We start from the raw sequence: 17,105 nt of genomic DNA, 5'->3' as shown, positions 1-17,105 counted from the left end.
CAGCCTCTCTGCTCCTATGATGCTGCTTGGCCTGCTGTGTTCATCCAGCCCTGCACCTTGTTGTCTCGGATTCTCCAGCATCTGCAGTTCCTACTATCTCTGATTCTATCAGCTTCAGCTGGCTGACCTCGTTACAATCACAACACATTGTCTCCTGTCTCACAGCAAATCCTTTCACTAATTTTTAATGGCATCTGCTTCCCTAGTTCCTGTTTCAGGCTGAACCAAACTCTTCACACCTTTGCTGAGCTTCCATCACCAACACCACCAACTTCCCATTCACTAATATCAACCCTCCTACGACAGTCCAGCTGCTGCTTTAATCCTCATCCACGTTTTTATTACCTCGCGATTTAACAATTCTCATGCTTTCTTACTGACCCCCCCATATTCCACCCACTCTCCAACACTCTGCTTCCTGTATCCTAACTTGCATCAAATTCTGTTCACCCATCATCTCTCGCCTACATCGAAATTGGTTCAGAACTACCAAGATATGTACATCTTTATGTCGGAGCTGTCCATGGGGCGCTGTATAAAATTGAGTCCTTGTCTAAAATATTATGTACAGCTGGTGCATGAGAACTTTTGCTAAAACTCATGGACTTTTATTTTCTCTCCAATATAACCTGATGACATTTTCAAAGAATGTTTAATAGATTTGTATTGTTCATTCAAGGGATTTGGAAATTGCTTGCTGGGCATCCATTTATTGTCCATCGCTAACTGCCCTTTGAAAGGTAGTGATTAACTGCCTTCTTGAACAACTACAGTCCATTGCTCGCACTGCTGTTGGGAAGGTAGCACCACAATTTTGACCCAATGATATTGAAGGAATGGCAATATATCTCCAAGTCAGGGTAGGAAGAGATGGAGAGGAACTTGCAGGCAGTGGTGTTTCCATGGAACTCGTGTCCTAGTCCTTCTAGATGAAGGCATGTCATCAGTTTGGAAGGTCTTACCTTAAGGACCTTTGGTGAATTTCTGCCCTGCATAATGTTGCCAAATGGCAATCATATTTGATGAGGATTTGAAACAAAACAACATTTCTACAAAAGCTTTGATTTTAGGTGAAACCTCTTTCACAAGAGTAACAAAAAATCCTTGGAGAAAAAAGCTTATTAAACTTTATTATGTTTTACCTTGTGTTTCTAATGCCTCTTTCTTTTTGGAACCACCTTTTGTAGCAAAGTCACAGCTGATGTGATAAAATGAAAAAAGAATGTGATGTTTCTTGTTCAGTTGAGTAGGAAGCTCAATTTTCACCTGAGTAATGGAAATACCAAAAAGAGTTCAACATGTGAATACCATGCTACAAATCATTTCCATGATAAGCAGCTTTTACTTAGGTCTACAGTTTACTGTACAATGAACTGATGCTCAAACTATCAAACCAGGAATGCAACATTTACAATATCACAAAGTACATACAATTTTGGAAGACTAATCATCCCACTGCAACTCAATCTTATCAAATAAGATCTGCACATAAGCCAAATGCAACTTTTTAAAAATGATTTGAGGATTTTACTTCTCTTTCCCAGTTCAAAAGTCTATTTAAAAGCGGATTGCTATTTGGCTGAAGAAGAATGAATTGATACCAGTTTCAAAATATTCCTTTACCAATTGTTGCAGTTTAATGTGAACTAGCTTTCCAGGTTTACATTTCATGTACATTTAACTGTCATATGTGCATTTGCAATTTCCTCTTAATTGTCTTTTTTCAAGTGTGAAATGTTAATATTTCTCTAAATTATCCTCACAGCCCAGTTTTCTAAAGCTAAGAATTAGCCGGATCTGAACTTCATTTGTTTGGCGGTTATGCACTGTAATGAGTTGCACCTGAGCCAGGAGTTCTGAATTCGAGACCCACCTCACAACTCGACAACCAAGCAGGTCAAGTATCAACTGCAAATCTTTCCAACATATGCAAATGGCAGGCAAAACCAGGGAGAGAGATTCCTGGTGAGCTGTGTGATGCAGCGAACATGGCTCCTGACTACAAAATATATGTACTACTGTACGTTACCACAGCAACTCAGACTCCCTAAATGATCTATAATTCATCACCATAAAACACTAGTCTAAGGCACAAATAATTAACTTCTGTCGTATTAGAAAGAACTAACAAAATTTCGGAAGTGGTCTCATTGGAGCATTTAACTCATATTCCTAAAATTGACTTAAATGCTAAAATGCTCGTTATTTTGTGAAGTCTCTACACAGACTTCAAATACAAAGCTCACCAGCATATCTAAATTTCACAATTATATGCATTACAATCAAAATTAAAAATTGAGATCAAACAGAATGATAAATTTTTTTTCCATTCAGTGTAAAATATGGTGCATATGATTTTCCTGATTTTACAATTACCAATTAATTAACAATTGCATAAGGTATGCTGTTTTATTGCTTATGTGCAGATTCCTCACAAGATCTTGCAAAAACATTTTGTTAAGACCAGATAGAAACCAGATTCTAAATTCAGGAAGATCTGTTGTAAATAATCAGTTGTTGCAAATTTTAAAAGTGAACAAATGTATTTTAGTTCCTCAGTTTGCACTTCAAACATATTTATCAATATCTTCATCAAATATTTTCAATGAAAGTACCTCATCATAAAAATCAGGGTTCTGGGAATGATGTAGGACTGTTGTCTGTGCTGCAGTGGTGAACAGTGATCCCCCTGGTTTTCCATAAATGCACTGTTACAAAAAGCAAAAACAATGTGAATTGCTTTATTGAAAATAAAAGAAACCGCTCTCAGTAACAGTTACATGGATCTCATCCACCAAGTGACTTCTTATGTTCTGCAGTTCATAATAACGCAATTTGATTCATTCAACAGATAAAAATAGGATTTGAAGCTCAGATCAGAAATATTTTCATCTTTCTGCTCTTTTGAAACCATGCAATAAAGAAACCTGGGATTATTTCCAATTGCCAACCATCTACTACTCATGTAAAGCCATTCATTTAAAATATCTACGAAGGCCACAGTCATTATGCTGCTTTCCAAGGTGTGCTTTATACATTCCTGTAAATGGGCAAGCAGCCTATCTGCCTAGAACAGTTCAAAAGCTGCATAAACATGCCAACAAAGACCTGAACATGTTCCAGGACTCTGATTGTAACAAGCAATTGAACAGCCAGTAGTTATTAACAGGACTGCCGATACTGTTCAGTAAATAGTCCAAGAGGTTGATACTGTATTAAGTTTTTGGTACGCTCAAAAGTAGCAGCCCTGTCTTCATGGGCACAGACAAGCTTCAGACCAGCTGCCAATCCTTTGGGACCCCACCAAGAATCACTTGTTTCTATAAACCTGACTGAAGCTGCCTGTCAGCAATCTGAGCTTTGCCCTCCATACGTGACCCTCATTTTTTGATCCATAGGGACTGAATAAGGTCTAGATATCAAAATACTTTAAATGTCACACTGACACCAAGAAGCTGGGGGTATTGGAAGTGAAGTGGGGAGGATGTTGTTCCCCTCATTGCCTTCCACCAACTTCACTTTTATTACTGTCAAAAGTCAATGATGGCACACTAACTTCAGAAATAAAAATGATGCTAATCTTTACTTTCATTGACAACCATCCCAGGCTATGCACCATCTGTAACCGAGAAGCATGATAGTTCTCAGGCACAGGAATGACTCACTGCTCAGTTTTCTTTCCTCCAGCTGACACATTGGCATGAACACCACACTCAATGCCTCTATGCAACAATGAAGTTGAGACCTATAAATCAGTACTGTGGAAAATCAAACTACCGTGTCTCACACTTACGGGACTTTGTGCATTTCATACAGTATTTAAAAATATTGCCAACAAAACTTACTTTCAACGGTTGAGTACTTTCTCCATCTGAACTCTTGAACTCAACACGCACTGCTAGATTTCTTGCCTGCAGAAATGGACACTGCATGAGTATTTCACAGAAAAATGGATTCCAGACACAAAATGAGAATGACTTCTCTCGAAAATTCATGGTGTGCAACAAAGACTCTTTGGGAAAATATCCCAGGTATTTGCAAGGACCAGGTGGCAATGTCACTGGAGCAGTAATCCAGAGGTGCAGGCTCATGCTGTGGGGATATGAGTTTGAAATTCTCACAGCAGCTGGTGGAATCTGAATTACATTAATAAATCTGAGATGTAAAGTGAGTCTCAGCCATGGTGACCATGATAACTATAAATGATTGTTGTAAAAACTAATGCTCACTAGGGAAGAAATTTGCCTTTCCTACCTGATCTGGTTTACCCGTGACTCAAGAACCACAGTAAGGTGGTTGACTTTTACGTGCCCTTTGAAGTGGATTAGATCAAAAGCAATTAAGGATGGGAAACAAATGCTGGCCCTGCCAGTGATACCCAGATCTCCCGAAAGATATTTTTTAAAGTCAGCAGTTAGATGCTCTAGAAAGCAAATCTAATGTTTAACAAGATTAAAAAGTTTACAGTTACAGGATGAGGGAGTACTTAGTCAGAAACATGATGCTGGTGAAAATGACAAGAAATTACATTAACATGGAACTGTATTGATTTAGCATAACTTTCTGGAAAAAAACACAGATTTCAAGCAGTAAATCCTTCAACTGTGCATTCCATCTGTACATCAAAATAATAATAAAATCCCCTGAGACATCTGCCATCTGCCAGTCTATCTTTAACAATGGCTACAAAATGGATTAAAGACTGATATTTCAATTACTAGGATAGCATAGTAAGAACGTTACATTATCAACAGAGCTTAGCAACATTACCCAGAAGATACCAACATTCTGGAGAGTTTGGAAGCAATGCCTTTACTTCAGAAATAATAGAGATTATGTTCCCTAACATTCTAGCCCAGGATTTATAGGTCACTGGAATAACCATACGGAATGAACACAGATATGTGGATTTATCCTTCCAAAACCAAAATAGCAGAGACCAGCAGAGTTCTTGTGACAAATCCATGCTTCCTTGTACATGATGTAAGAAAATGAGGCAAACGATCAAGAACATAACCAAAGACTTCAACCTCAGGTTTCACACATTGCAGTAGAAATACACTGATGCTCAGATCCTCCCAAAATAGGGACAGGAATTCTGGATCTGGGTCCTGTCTGCCATTTATAAAGGGAAAGTCTGGCTTTTTGCATTCAATTTTTCTTTGACAACAATCCTGTTATTTGAAATCATGGAAAAAAAGATCCAACCACAGTCCCCTAAAGTAGATTTTGATGTAAAAGGTATTGGTCTAAAACAGTGCAATTTTTGCTGTGTACCTTACCTTGGCAAAATACTTTTGACCATCATATTTCAAATGCTTAGGGTAAATATAAACATGGTTTTTATATATTGTATGTGGTAGAGAATATTTTGCAGACTCTTGCACAAACTCTTCCACCTCTATGGTAGGTTCATATGTATTTGGGTCTTTGAATGGTGTAAGAGGCACATATGATGGGTTAACACAATCTGAAACAGAAATAACAAATTCTTATTTTATTTTATCCAAGTTTGATGTAATGTTAAGAATCCAGTACATTTAGTGACTGTATGTCTCTTCACTCCATTTAAAAACATGGCTTTAAAACTAAATTTTTCAAAACATACATATATATGTTAGCAATGACATCTCCTCACTTTATATACATCATATTTTCTCAGCAATAATTCAAGTTTAACCAAAACCAAACAAATAAATATCAAACTGTACTGATTTGTCAAATTAAACTGGTAAGTAATGAATTCTTGGTCTCAGGCAGGTTATTACAAAGAGGAATTAGGAATGGGGCTAGGAAAGAAGGAATTACAACAATGCAGTCACACTCTATCATTTACTTCAGAATCATAATGATAAGCCCTTGTCCTGTCAACTGGAGACAGTACTTGAGGCAAAGGAAGTAATTAAGGAGCAGGGAAGAGAAATAACCAAAAATAGACAGGGAGAAATATGAATAAACTCTAACTCACATTTTTTAATTCAATAAATACTTCAAGGATACATGTCAATTACTTTCCAAATATGGGAAATTGTAAGACAACTTTCAATTGATTCTTACAGTTCTAGAAGTATATTTAACTCCCACACACCTCTCTTTTGTCTCAATATTATACATTTTGTTACTTTATTGAATACTGTAGCTATAGCATTAGAGAATTTTATTGCATATAATGCATTCTGTCTGAATCATGGAAGACCTCAAAATACTTATTTTATCTACTTATCAACAGAATTCAGACAAACAAATTTCTGCTACCACTTTGAAGGTTCAGTGGAATCTCCATGATATTATAAAGCAGATGTTAGAAAATGATGATTACTTTGAATGCTCACATTTTGGGCCTTTGACAGAAAACAGAGCAATACGTTACTACATCTCATGAATTATAATGGTTCAGCAAGAGGGCTTGTCACCCTCAAAAGCAATTTGGGATTAACAATAAGTAATGGCATCTCGAGCAATGCTCCGAGTCAAAGAACAAGTTTTAAAAATCATGAAGTCATGTTTAAAAATGATTTATGGGAGTAATATTTTGGGAGTAATATTTATGGGAGTAATAGTAAGTACACGCAATAACAATTTAAATGCAACCATTCTTGAACTGAGATATTGACATGTCAGAGGGGAGGGAAAGTGTAGAGAGTTGACGTCTTGCGTGAGGCTTTATACACAGGGATAGATAATGGAGGGCTTAATGTAAAGGCATTTCCAATGTGGAGAAATGGATCCATTTAAATTTTATGCTATAAGAATGAAGAATAAGAGAAATCCATAGGATTCAACAAAATACATGTCAATTCACAATTTTCTTTGATTAGATATGGGGGTAAATTAATTCCCATGGCAGTGTTACCGTGGATTCTTTCAACTCCCTGGGGGAGGATGTGCCATTGTTAAACTCATCTCCCATATTTTCTGAATATTTCTTTTTTTGTAGTTAAATTATCCCAATAGCTGTTCCAAAGGAGTTTTCCATCAGCAATGCACTCAGGGATTCTTTTAGAAATCTGTCTGATTGTCGCACCTTGGAAGATTGAATGGAATAAATGCCCCAAGTGTCTATATCTGGTGGCCTGCAGACGGTTGTCACATGGCATTTTCATGCCATAGTAAGGTATATTTCTCAGACTGGAATTTTGCATGCAAGAAGTCCTCAACATTGGTTGATTAATTGTGAGGAAGATGTTAAGCACATCTTCTCAGGAAATGAAAGAAAATTGACAATTTAGTTACCCAATGGATCCACTGCACACCTCCAGCAGATGTTTGGAGAGCAGCACTGATAGATGCTTGGCCTTTGGCCAAAAATTACCTTCTGTCATGGAACTGGTGGGCAAAAAGGAATTTAATTTGTTTTTTTTATACTTCCAAATTTGCACATTACATTATTTTTGAGTCGGGTTAGCTTCTTAATTTATTGGTGTGTGAGCAGAACTATATAGGTAGATATCTTTTTCTATTTGTATTGGATATGATATATATGAAGTGCTTCATTAAATATTGATTGAACCATGTTATAGTTGAATTTTAAAAAGTGCAGAGTTAAATATGACTCTAAAATGACAATAAACAAAATAAATCTCATACTTGGATGCTCAATGGGAACAGATTCCACCGAGATATCAAGACTGCCAGGAATGGTCTGTACTTTGGTCATTTTATCTGCTCTACAAGCATAAAAAATAAAGTATCCAATTAGGTCAAAAACTAAGTGCAGTTATTTAGCCCATGAAGAATTCTAATATTCAAATCACAGGTGAATGGCACTGATACCTTTTGAATTCCATTATTAATTTTAGTAAGTCCTCAGTAGAAATCTTACTGCTCTCTTGCCTGAAGAGAGCAGAGAACTGAGAGTCTCGATCTATTGTTCCCTGATTGTCTTTGAATACTGACCTAAAAAGAACAACATAACAAAACAAGGATTATAGTAAATCATTTGAACAAAGGTAATATGGACTCCAAGCTGCTGCAGCAGGGCAAAGGTTACTCAAAGGTGAGCTGAAAGAAGCAGGGTGAAGGGAAAGTACCATTTGACATGCGAAACGCAGGAAAATTAACAGAATATATTCTTGTCAAAATCCATGTTTAAATGCAGCAAGCCCTGGACAATATCTTGATTTGAGCTGACATTGGCAAGTAAAATTCAAGCCACACAGGTGCCAGGAACTGACCATCTCCAACAAGAATCATCTTGTTCCATCCAACCATCACATCTTGACATTTAATGGCATGAACACCACTGAATCCAATCAAAATCCTGATGGCTACCATTGATAAGAAATTGAACCAGACCTGCCATATAAATACTGTGGCTACATGAGCAGGTCAGAGGCTAGGGATCCTACAGAAAGTAACTCACCTCCTGACTCCCCAAAATCAGTCCACCATCTACAAGACACAAGCCAGGAGTGTGATGGAATACTATCCACTTTGCTAGATAAGTGTAACCCCAACAATAGCCAAGAAGCTTGATACCATCTGGGACAAAGCTGCCCACTTGATTGACACCACATCCACAATCAGTCACTTCCTTCACCATAGATGTTCAGAAGCTACACATGTGTACCATCTATAAGATGCACTGCAGAAATTCAACAAAGTTCTCTAGACAGCACCTTCCAAACCCACAACTACCACCATCTGGAAGGACAAGGGCAGCAGATACATAGAGTCACAGGGTCATACAGCACAGAAACAAACCCTTTGGCCGAACTTATCCATGCCAACCAGGTTTCCTAAACTGAACTAGTCCCATTTGCCTGTGTTTGGCCCATAGCCCTCTAATCCTTTCCTATCCATGTACCAGTCCAAATGTCTTTTAAATGTTGCAATTGTACTTGTCTCTACCACTTCCACTGGCAGTTTGTTCCATATATGTATCACTCTTTACGTGAAAAGGTTGCCCCTCAGGTCCCATTTAAATATTTTGCCTCTCACCTTAAACCTAAGCCCTCTAGTTTTGGGATAACAAGGTGTAAAGCTGGATGAACACAGCAGGCCAAGCAGCATCAGAGGAGCAGGAAAGCTGATGTTTCAGGCCTAGACCCTTCTTCAGAAATGGTTTCTGAAGAAGGGTCTAGGCCCGAAACGTCAGCCTTCCTGCTCCTCTGATGTTGCTTAGCCTGCTGTGTTCATCCAGCTCTACACCTTGTTATCTCAGATTCTCCAGCATCTGCAGTTCCTACTACCCCATCTAGTTTTGGACTCCTTTGCCCTGGGAAAAGACTTTGGTTATTCACCTTATCTATGCCCCTCATGATTTTATAACCGTCTATAAGGTCACCTCTCAGCCTCCTACCCTCCAGGGAAAAAAGTCCCAACCTCTCCAGCCTCTCCTCATAACTCAAATCCACCTGTAAATCTTTTTTGCATCCTTTCCAGCTTAATAATATCCTTCCTATAGCAGGGCGACCAGAATTGCACACAGTACTCCAAATGTGGCCTTACCAATGTCTTGTATAGTGGTAACATGAAATCTCACACCCTGCACTCAATGCTCTGATTGAAAAAGGCAAGCATGCCAAATGCCTTCTTCATCGCCCTGTCTACCTGTGACACCACTTTCAGAGAACTATATCCCTGCACCCCCAGGCATCTCTGTTTGACAACATTGCCCAGAGTCCTACCATAATTATAGGAACACCAGCACCTGCAAGTTCGCCTCTAAATCACTCACCATCCTGACATGGAAAAATATTACCACGCTTCAGTGCCATTGGGTCAAAATCATGGAAACCCCCTCCCTAAAGGCATTATGGGTCTACTTACAAATGGACTGCAGTGAATCAAAAAGGCAGTTTACCTCCATCTTTTCAAGGGCAATCAGGGATGAGCAATAAATGGTGCCCCCATACCATGAATGAAGAAATAAAAAAATTAAGATTTGGGAACTGAACACAGAAAGGCCTAAGAAGGAGTGAATAAAAAGAAGTAAAATCAATCCTAAATCAAGCACAGGAAGAGAAATAAAAAGAGGGAAAGAAACCTCTCTCTTAAGAGAGGAATAAAACAGACAGAAAAGACTACAGGAAATGTTAAAAAAAAGGTATTTTAGACATTTAAAACGTGCCTGAAGAATTTAAAATCTGAAGGTTAGTGAACTCACACTTGTAATAGTTAATTTTCAGTGCAAGAGAGGTTGATTATCTGACATTAACAGTTATTGCTTCATTAAAAAGAATCTTGACTATGTGAGTTTCATAGGTAATTAGTGGGCAAGTATAGAAACTTCCTAAAGAAAATGGGAAGGCTATGGGTGAGATCCACTCTCATGATGCTAACAATGGAGGAATATTACTCAGACAACAACTTTGGGCATTCGTGTTTCATCATTCAGCTCTTCCTCACCGAGTTGGGCTCTCTATCAAAACACCCAACCTCCTTTCCTCATCCCTATGTGCCTCACATTCCCTCCCCTCACTTATCTGGTCCTGGAGTCCAGGATCTAGAATCTTGGGACAATGTACAGTCACAGTTCTGACCGCTGCTGTCACTAGCACTGTTGGGACAACAGAGCTGTGTTGGCTAGTAGCGCTCCTGCTGCTGAACATCTGCCCAAATGAAAGGGAAAAACCCTGTCTGCAGCTGACTAACAGTCCTCATAAAATCTTTCAGTCAATGTGCTGAGGCCAGTGGGGCCCTATAGACTGTGCCTCCGTGTCCTTCCAACAGATCCTAGGTGATGCATTCTGCCCAGCTTTAAACGAAGAGAATGAGAGTGCACATTTCTTAACTGAAGAATTGTGTAACAGCGTTATACCCTTGGTGTCCAAAGAACATTGTGCTAATTAAATTGTGTGGCCCAAAAGAAAGCAATTGTTTTAAAATGCTCATAAAACACCAACACATATGCAAACAAATGGCTAATGAGCAATCACTCAACCAGGTATTCATTAGCATATATCAACATATACATACCTCACTGCCCAAGCAAATGGCATCCGGTACTTGGCTAATTTATTGCAAAACTGTTTGTTGGTCTTTAGAATCTTCTGTGCAGTCTTGACAAGGAACAGTTAAAAATAATCACAAAAACTTATAATGAAATATAACTAAAGCATTTGATTCGATTGGCATCATTAGAATTAAACAGCTTTTTACTTAACATTTTCCTTAGGCTTTGTAGCAGATCCACTCATTAAGGAAATGAAACCGTTTTTAGGTCATGACATGAATTTAACAGCTATGCCAGAACAGTTTGATTGCTTATTGCTCCAATCATTAATGGACTATTGGATAATATAAAAGAATATCTCGCAAGAAATGAACACAGTACAACAATAAACAGGTACCTTGCTGGAATCCGAGCTCTTAATGTAGGGTTCAGCACAACTGGAAATATTTCCCATTAATACTTTTTCTATTCTTGCCACCAGCACAATGTCCATATGTGGGTTTGATACAGAGAAAATAGCCTACATGTAAAGAATAATTCGTAAATTTACACATCGATTTAAAGACACAAACATAACAGCTATCAATCAAACATTGGTCATTGGTTCATGACACATCTCAAATCTTGCATTGCTATGATCAGAAATAAGTAAGCTTGTTAGTCTTGGACAGTTCAGCTAACTAAGAGAAGAAACTTTCTAGGAAATGGTACAACAAAATAATGTGCATTTGTATAGCATTTTTAACACAACTCTTCATTTCCTAACAGACCAATAAAAACTGCATTTATAATGCTGTTCAAGTTGGCAAAATACTGCAAGCAGTTCACAAAAATTGACAGTAATCCAGAGAACGAAATATTTGAAGGGATGTCTTAACGTTTGATCCAATAGTAGATTTCAAAAGCAATTTTAAAGGAAAGAGAGGTAGAAATATTTAAGGTCTAAATTGCCAATAGAGAGCCATCGAGACAGAGTTTAGGACTGGGACAAATGTAAGGAGCCAGAAATTTCAGCAGATAAGACATAGAGAGATGAGATGATGGGTAGATTTGAACAGCATGGTGAAAATTTTACAGAGCTCTACAAAAATAGAAAAAAAATGTTATCAAATGGTTGAGGTCTTTCTTCAAGTAACAGGGGACATGCTTTATTCTGTGATCCATGTTGGAAGATACATTTTCTAGCCACCTAATGATTACCTTCCCCAACTCAACATAAATTGCTTCAGAGTCTAGGTCAGCAGCCAATCAAGATAAGAATTCAAATTCAAGATTTGGAATGGGATCATACCATACATGAGAAGAACAAGGTCATGTTTTATTTAAAAGGGATTTAACTCAAAATTCAAATTCAGCAATACAGCTATAACGTTTGTAGACAATTTGTACTTCCTTGAAATAGAAAAACAGCAAGATAGAACATTTGAACCCATGACAATAATTCTGACAGACCAGACAGTTACTGCCAGATTTTTGTCTGTTTCCATGGGCAACCAAAATAGGAAAATATCTTGGCAGATGTAGCATTCAAAGATGACAGCACAATCTGCCAAGGTTTACACATGCTCAAAAGATCAGTTAAGTTCTCCTCCATCCAGCATCATAATATGTACATTGGAAGAAATTCTTCTGCTACATGTCATTTCCAATAACAGTTAGAATTTTTGTACAATTTCATGACGAAAAGCTCTCACTAGCCAAAGATTTCTTGTGCATACAGACATTCAACACTTGTTTTTTTTCCAGCTCTCAGGAGTAAAAATCAGCTCTTCTTTGTAATACACGGCAAAGTGTATCACATGGTTGAGTAATTATCAAATTATTCACATGTACTTTAATATACATTAGAACAGGATAATATAAGTCACACAATAACAAGCCTTTATGCCATTGAAATAACACTTTTTGCCTATGAATAAAAACAGCAAATAATAAATGAAAAATGCATCACTGACATGGACATTAAACGAATCACAGACTTCTCTAACAACAGTTGCCCTGAAGAAGATTCGCAATCGCACTTCTGCGCTTCGATGTTACAGAAATCTGCGTACCCTCCATCAGAAGTCATCTATCACTGTCTATGTTTGCATATCACCATAAAAATACGCGAGGTGTTAGAATTCATTTATATTTTTACATCAAAATATTTTTAATGTACCAGAAATCATTTTTATAATATGTTTTTTGATGAATGCAAGAAAAACAATTACAAATAGCATTCAGCTTAAAACCCTGAGGAGTCAATTTCAGCCTATAAAAAACAGAAATGAAGGGGAGGGAATCCATCCCAATATGGAGCTGGTACACCTGCTGGTCTATTAATCACTACATTTGGCAATCAAAGTGTCTGCCTGCTTCAGCCTGGATGACCCTTTAAATATGCAAATCTGAAATCTGTGATGTCCAGGAAACCCTCTATGTATTTGTAGGACAGACTGATCAGAGGATGTGCTGTAATCATTTAGAGCAGTATTCCTGTGGCTGTAGCCTGCAGAGATCCCAAAAAATTAAGTTTTAAATTACCATTGTGCAGCTAAAAGAGAAGCTAATGGAAAGGAAATTGATTTTGACAAGTAAAAACATTAAGTCCTCCAATATGTATTTTATGCCCATTCTGAAGTTAAATTTTATCCCCATAGTGTCTTTTATTATTTGTACCAAAACAAAAGCTGACAGTACTGGAAAATATTCCCACATGCATAATGTGGAAATCAGATGACAACCAAATTTAAACCACAATTATGTTAAAATCCTCAATCCCAGGCCCAGCGCAAGCACATCATTAAGACTGTACATGAGTGAGGTGAATAGCAATGTCAATTTAATTTGGAATCTTCAACTTGTTTAGCTAATTTCCCATTTTATGAATTAGATAAATAATTAAATAGCATGACATGAGTGCCCTGCAGCATTGCATCTGTATAGTAATTATTGAATGTATGAGAAGCTTGGACAGTTGCATATAATCCTACATATCCCAGGTCTTAAAAAAAAATGGTTGCTAATGAGATGGAAGATATTGGTTCCATTAGTTTGGAAAGTAGTAAATCTAACCTGTCTATACAAGAAGGAACAGTGGAGAAGCCAAGGAAATTATAGGCCAGCAACTTGACATCTGTCATGGGGAAGGGATCCGATTGGACTATTAAGTAGGTTACACCTGGCTAATTAGTTTAACAAAATTATGTTTAACCAATTCATTGGAGTTCCTTGAAAGAGTAGCATACATTATGGGCAATGTAGACGAACTATACTTATATTTACAAAAGGCATTTGGCAAGGGGTAACATAAAACATTATGCAAAGTATGAACTCCTGGAGTAATCGATAATATGGATAGAAGGTTGGGTGACTGTCAGCAAAAAGACAGGAGGCATAAATGTGTCCTTTTCTAATTCATTGGATAGGACAAGTGGAGCCTCACTGAGGTCTGTTTTGGGGTCTCAGATTTTTACAATTTACGTCAACAACACAAATGAGGGGAGTGAAGGCACTGTAGCTAGATTTATAGCTATTTGTAGTAACAACGTAGCTATAGATTTGTAGTATGAATGTATGTTGTGAAGAAGACATAAGAAGGTGAAGATGGATAAAGATAGGTTGAGTGAGTGGGCAAAATGTGAAGCTGTTCACTTTTGCAGGAAGAGTAAGAAAGCAGAGTATTGTTTAATATGGAGAACACTTCAGAATTCTGAGGGGCAGAGGAATCCAGCTGTTTCAGTAGGAGTCCAAAACTTGGTACACAGTCACAGCAACTAATTAAGAAGGTTATTAGAATGTTGTCTCATATTATGAGAAGAGTTGAACATAAAGTAAGGTGCCATGCTTCAGTTATATAGGGCAATAGCAATATAGGTGAAACCACATTTTACAGAATGAGCATAATTTTGGTTTTTGTTTAAGGAAGGATATACATGGCATTGGAGGTGGCTGAGAGGAGGTTGACTGGGTTGATACCTGGAATCTGCTGGCTGCCTTTCAAGGAAAGGTTGGACAGAATGAACTTATTTTCACTGGAGTTTAGAAGAATGAGGGTGACTTAATTGAAGAATACAAGATCCTGAATGGTCTTGATACCATGAATTGTTTCCTTTTATGGTTGGGTCAGAAATGGGGTCACATTTTAAAAATTAGTGCTCATACTTTTTAGAATAGAAATAAGGAAAATTGTTTTCTCTAAAGATTGTGTAACTTTGAAACTCTCTGTCACAGAAAGTAGTGTGAGACAAAGACATTGAATATTTTGAAATGTGGAGGTAGATTTTTGTTTGGCAAGGGAATCAATCTAAGATTCAAGTTTCACATTCACACCTGGTGTAGGTGAGAATATAGAACATGGAGCAAACAGATCAATCATGATCTTATTGAATGGTGGAGCAAATTTGAGGGATTGAATGGCCTACTTCTGTGACTAATTCATATGGTCTCCACAATTTTGTGCATGGAATGAGACATGCATTGTGCTTAGGTAGAGAAAAAGGTCAAATTGGGATTGAAAACATTTCCACTTTTAATTCAGAAGCATTGGCAATCCTAAATTAGATAAAGCATTAGTCAATCTCAATATTAAATTTTTTACACAGCCCCACAACATGAGTATAATCTTATAATATCAATCAAACACGTGGTACCTCCACAACCAATGAATCTGTTTTGACATACAATTTCCATTATCCCTAATTTCTCCTGAGCTCTGAACTTGAAGATGCAGAAGTATATTTTTTAAAATTTTTAAGCAACATTACCTGAAGTTTCAATTTTACTTATTCACAGGACACTTCATATACTACCAAAGCCAAAATTTTTGGCATAGCAATTCTTATTTCAGCCGACAGTAAATTCAGGGCGTGTCACGTCGACACACAGGCCCTTTAAAATGTGCAAACGTTGGAACATAATGAATGCATCAATTTAAGCTTTAAACAACACTTCATAAATATGGAAGTTTTTAAGACGATGACACTTGAGTATACCTTAATTCTAAGGTAGTTGCAGTTGGCTTACAACATTCAGCTACAGAATCAATTCATAAACAATCTAGTAAAATCCAGCAATTAAAGAAAAGAAACTGAAACACATTTTAGTACCTTTTTAGGGTACTGCAACCACCCTTCTGGGATCTTTTTTAATTGAGGTTCCCCAGATTTGTCTTCCTCAGATGTTTTCACAGGAGAATTTTTCCCTCCATTTTCTTTCACTGACACTGTACCAGCAATCAGCTGCCTGACATTGTCATGATTTAAATCCACATGAAAATCTGCAGATATTTTTCTATTTTCTCGAACATCAAACAGGGCAAGACTGATGAAGAATGGCTCAATCTATACAAAATATTAAAAAATTAAAAGTTTCTGATTATAATATATGAAGCATGAAATATATAATTGAAAGTCAAAAATAATCAAGAAAGACTTTGCAGTGTTTTTGGTTCTTCTCTTTTTTCTCTTCTATTCCTGCTGGCATTTTAAAACACAGACTCTTTGCTAGGAAATAGTTCCACAGTTGTCAACTTATACATTTCAAAATTGGATTTTTTTGTTGTGGCACCACCATGACCAGATAATTAAAGTATTGTAAGGAACATCAGAGCATACAGTAATCCCACCCACATCTGCACCCCCAAGCATGGAATTTCAGCAGTGGTCATTGAGGTAAAGAACAGGAGCTATGGCTAACTATATAGATGACTTAACTTTAAACCCATCAGAGTAGTGTACAAACACAATTAAATACTTATGACAAATTACTAATTTTATGAATGTTTTTGTTTTAAAAGCTTTTGCTTCCATACTATTTTCACTTGTTATCCTACACTTGGTTCTACATACAGAAATTTGCAAATATGAGTTGTGTAAACGTGACAAGAAATGGATGTATGAGTTGCATTTTCCTTGCCAGCCTTAAACGCACTGACGCTGGCTGCAGAGACATTTTAAAATCAGAGTCGTAAACCCAATAGCTGGATAATTTCTAGGTCCCAACCCCACACTGCAACTGTGATGTTAACAATATACTGTTCTGAAATGTAAATGCCCTAACCAGACAAAAGATAAATGCAGTTTCCAGTGGCACATAACGCTGCCAGGAGCTACCTGCAGTGTGCTAGTGGCAAAGGCAAAACACCAGCAATAACATCACTGCTTTGCCAAAGAGAGCAGGTAGCATTTCAGACGGCGAGTAGGAAACAAGATTAGGGAAGGAGTTA

General features: G+C 37.3%; 1 protein-coding gene across 10 annotated transcripts in view; it reads right to left on the bottom strand.

The window, feature by feature from the left end:
• The window catches only part of dock10 (dedicator of cytokinesis 10), a 332,745-nt gene that overhangs the window by 99,310 nt on the left and 216,330 nt on the right, over window positions 1-17,105 (bottom strand). For all 10 annotated transcript variants that reach the window (XM_048604383.1, XM_048604388.1, XM_048604384.1 and 7 more), the window contains exons 12-20: window positions 15,988-16,221; window positions 11,295-11,417; window positions 10,921-11,003; window positions 7,774-7,896; window positions 7,588-7,667; window positions 5,283-5,470; window positions 3,846-3,911; window positions 2,616-2,708; window positions 1,143-1,266 (exon numbers count right to left, since the gene is read on the bottom strand). In XM_048604383.1, the coding sequence (XP_048460340.1) occupies window positions 1,143-1,266; window positions 2,616-2,708; window positions 3,846-3,911; window positions 5,283-5,470; window positions 7,588-7,667; window positions 7,774-7,896; window positions 10,921-11,003; window positions 11,295-11,417; window positions 15,988-16,221 (1,114 nt within the window). The remainder of the gene's footprint in view (window positions 1-1,142; window positions 1,267-2,615; window positions 2,709-3,845; window positions 3,912-5,282; window positions 5,471-7,587; window positions 7,668-7,773; window positions 7,897-10,920; window positions 11,004-11,294; window positions 11,418-15,987; window positions 16,222-17,105) is intronic.

This window comes from Rhincodon typus, chromosome 13 (genome assembly GCF_021869965.1).
Source record: "Rhincodon typus isolate 14 chromosome 13, sRhiTyp1.1, whole genome shotgun sequence".
NCBI classification, from domain to species: Eukaryota; Metazoa; Chordata; class Chondrichthyes; order Orectolobiformes; family Rhincodontidae; genus Rhincodon; species Rhincodon typus.
The sequence above is the reverse complement of the archived record's forward strand: the minus strand, read 5'-3'. Positions and strand labels throughout refer to the sequence as shown.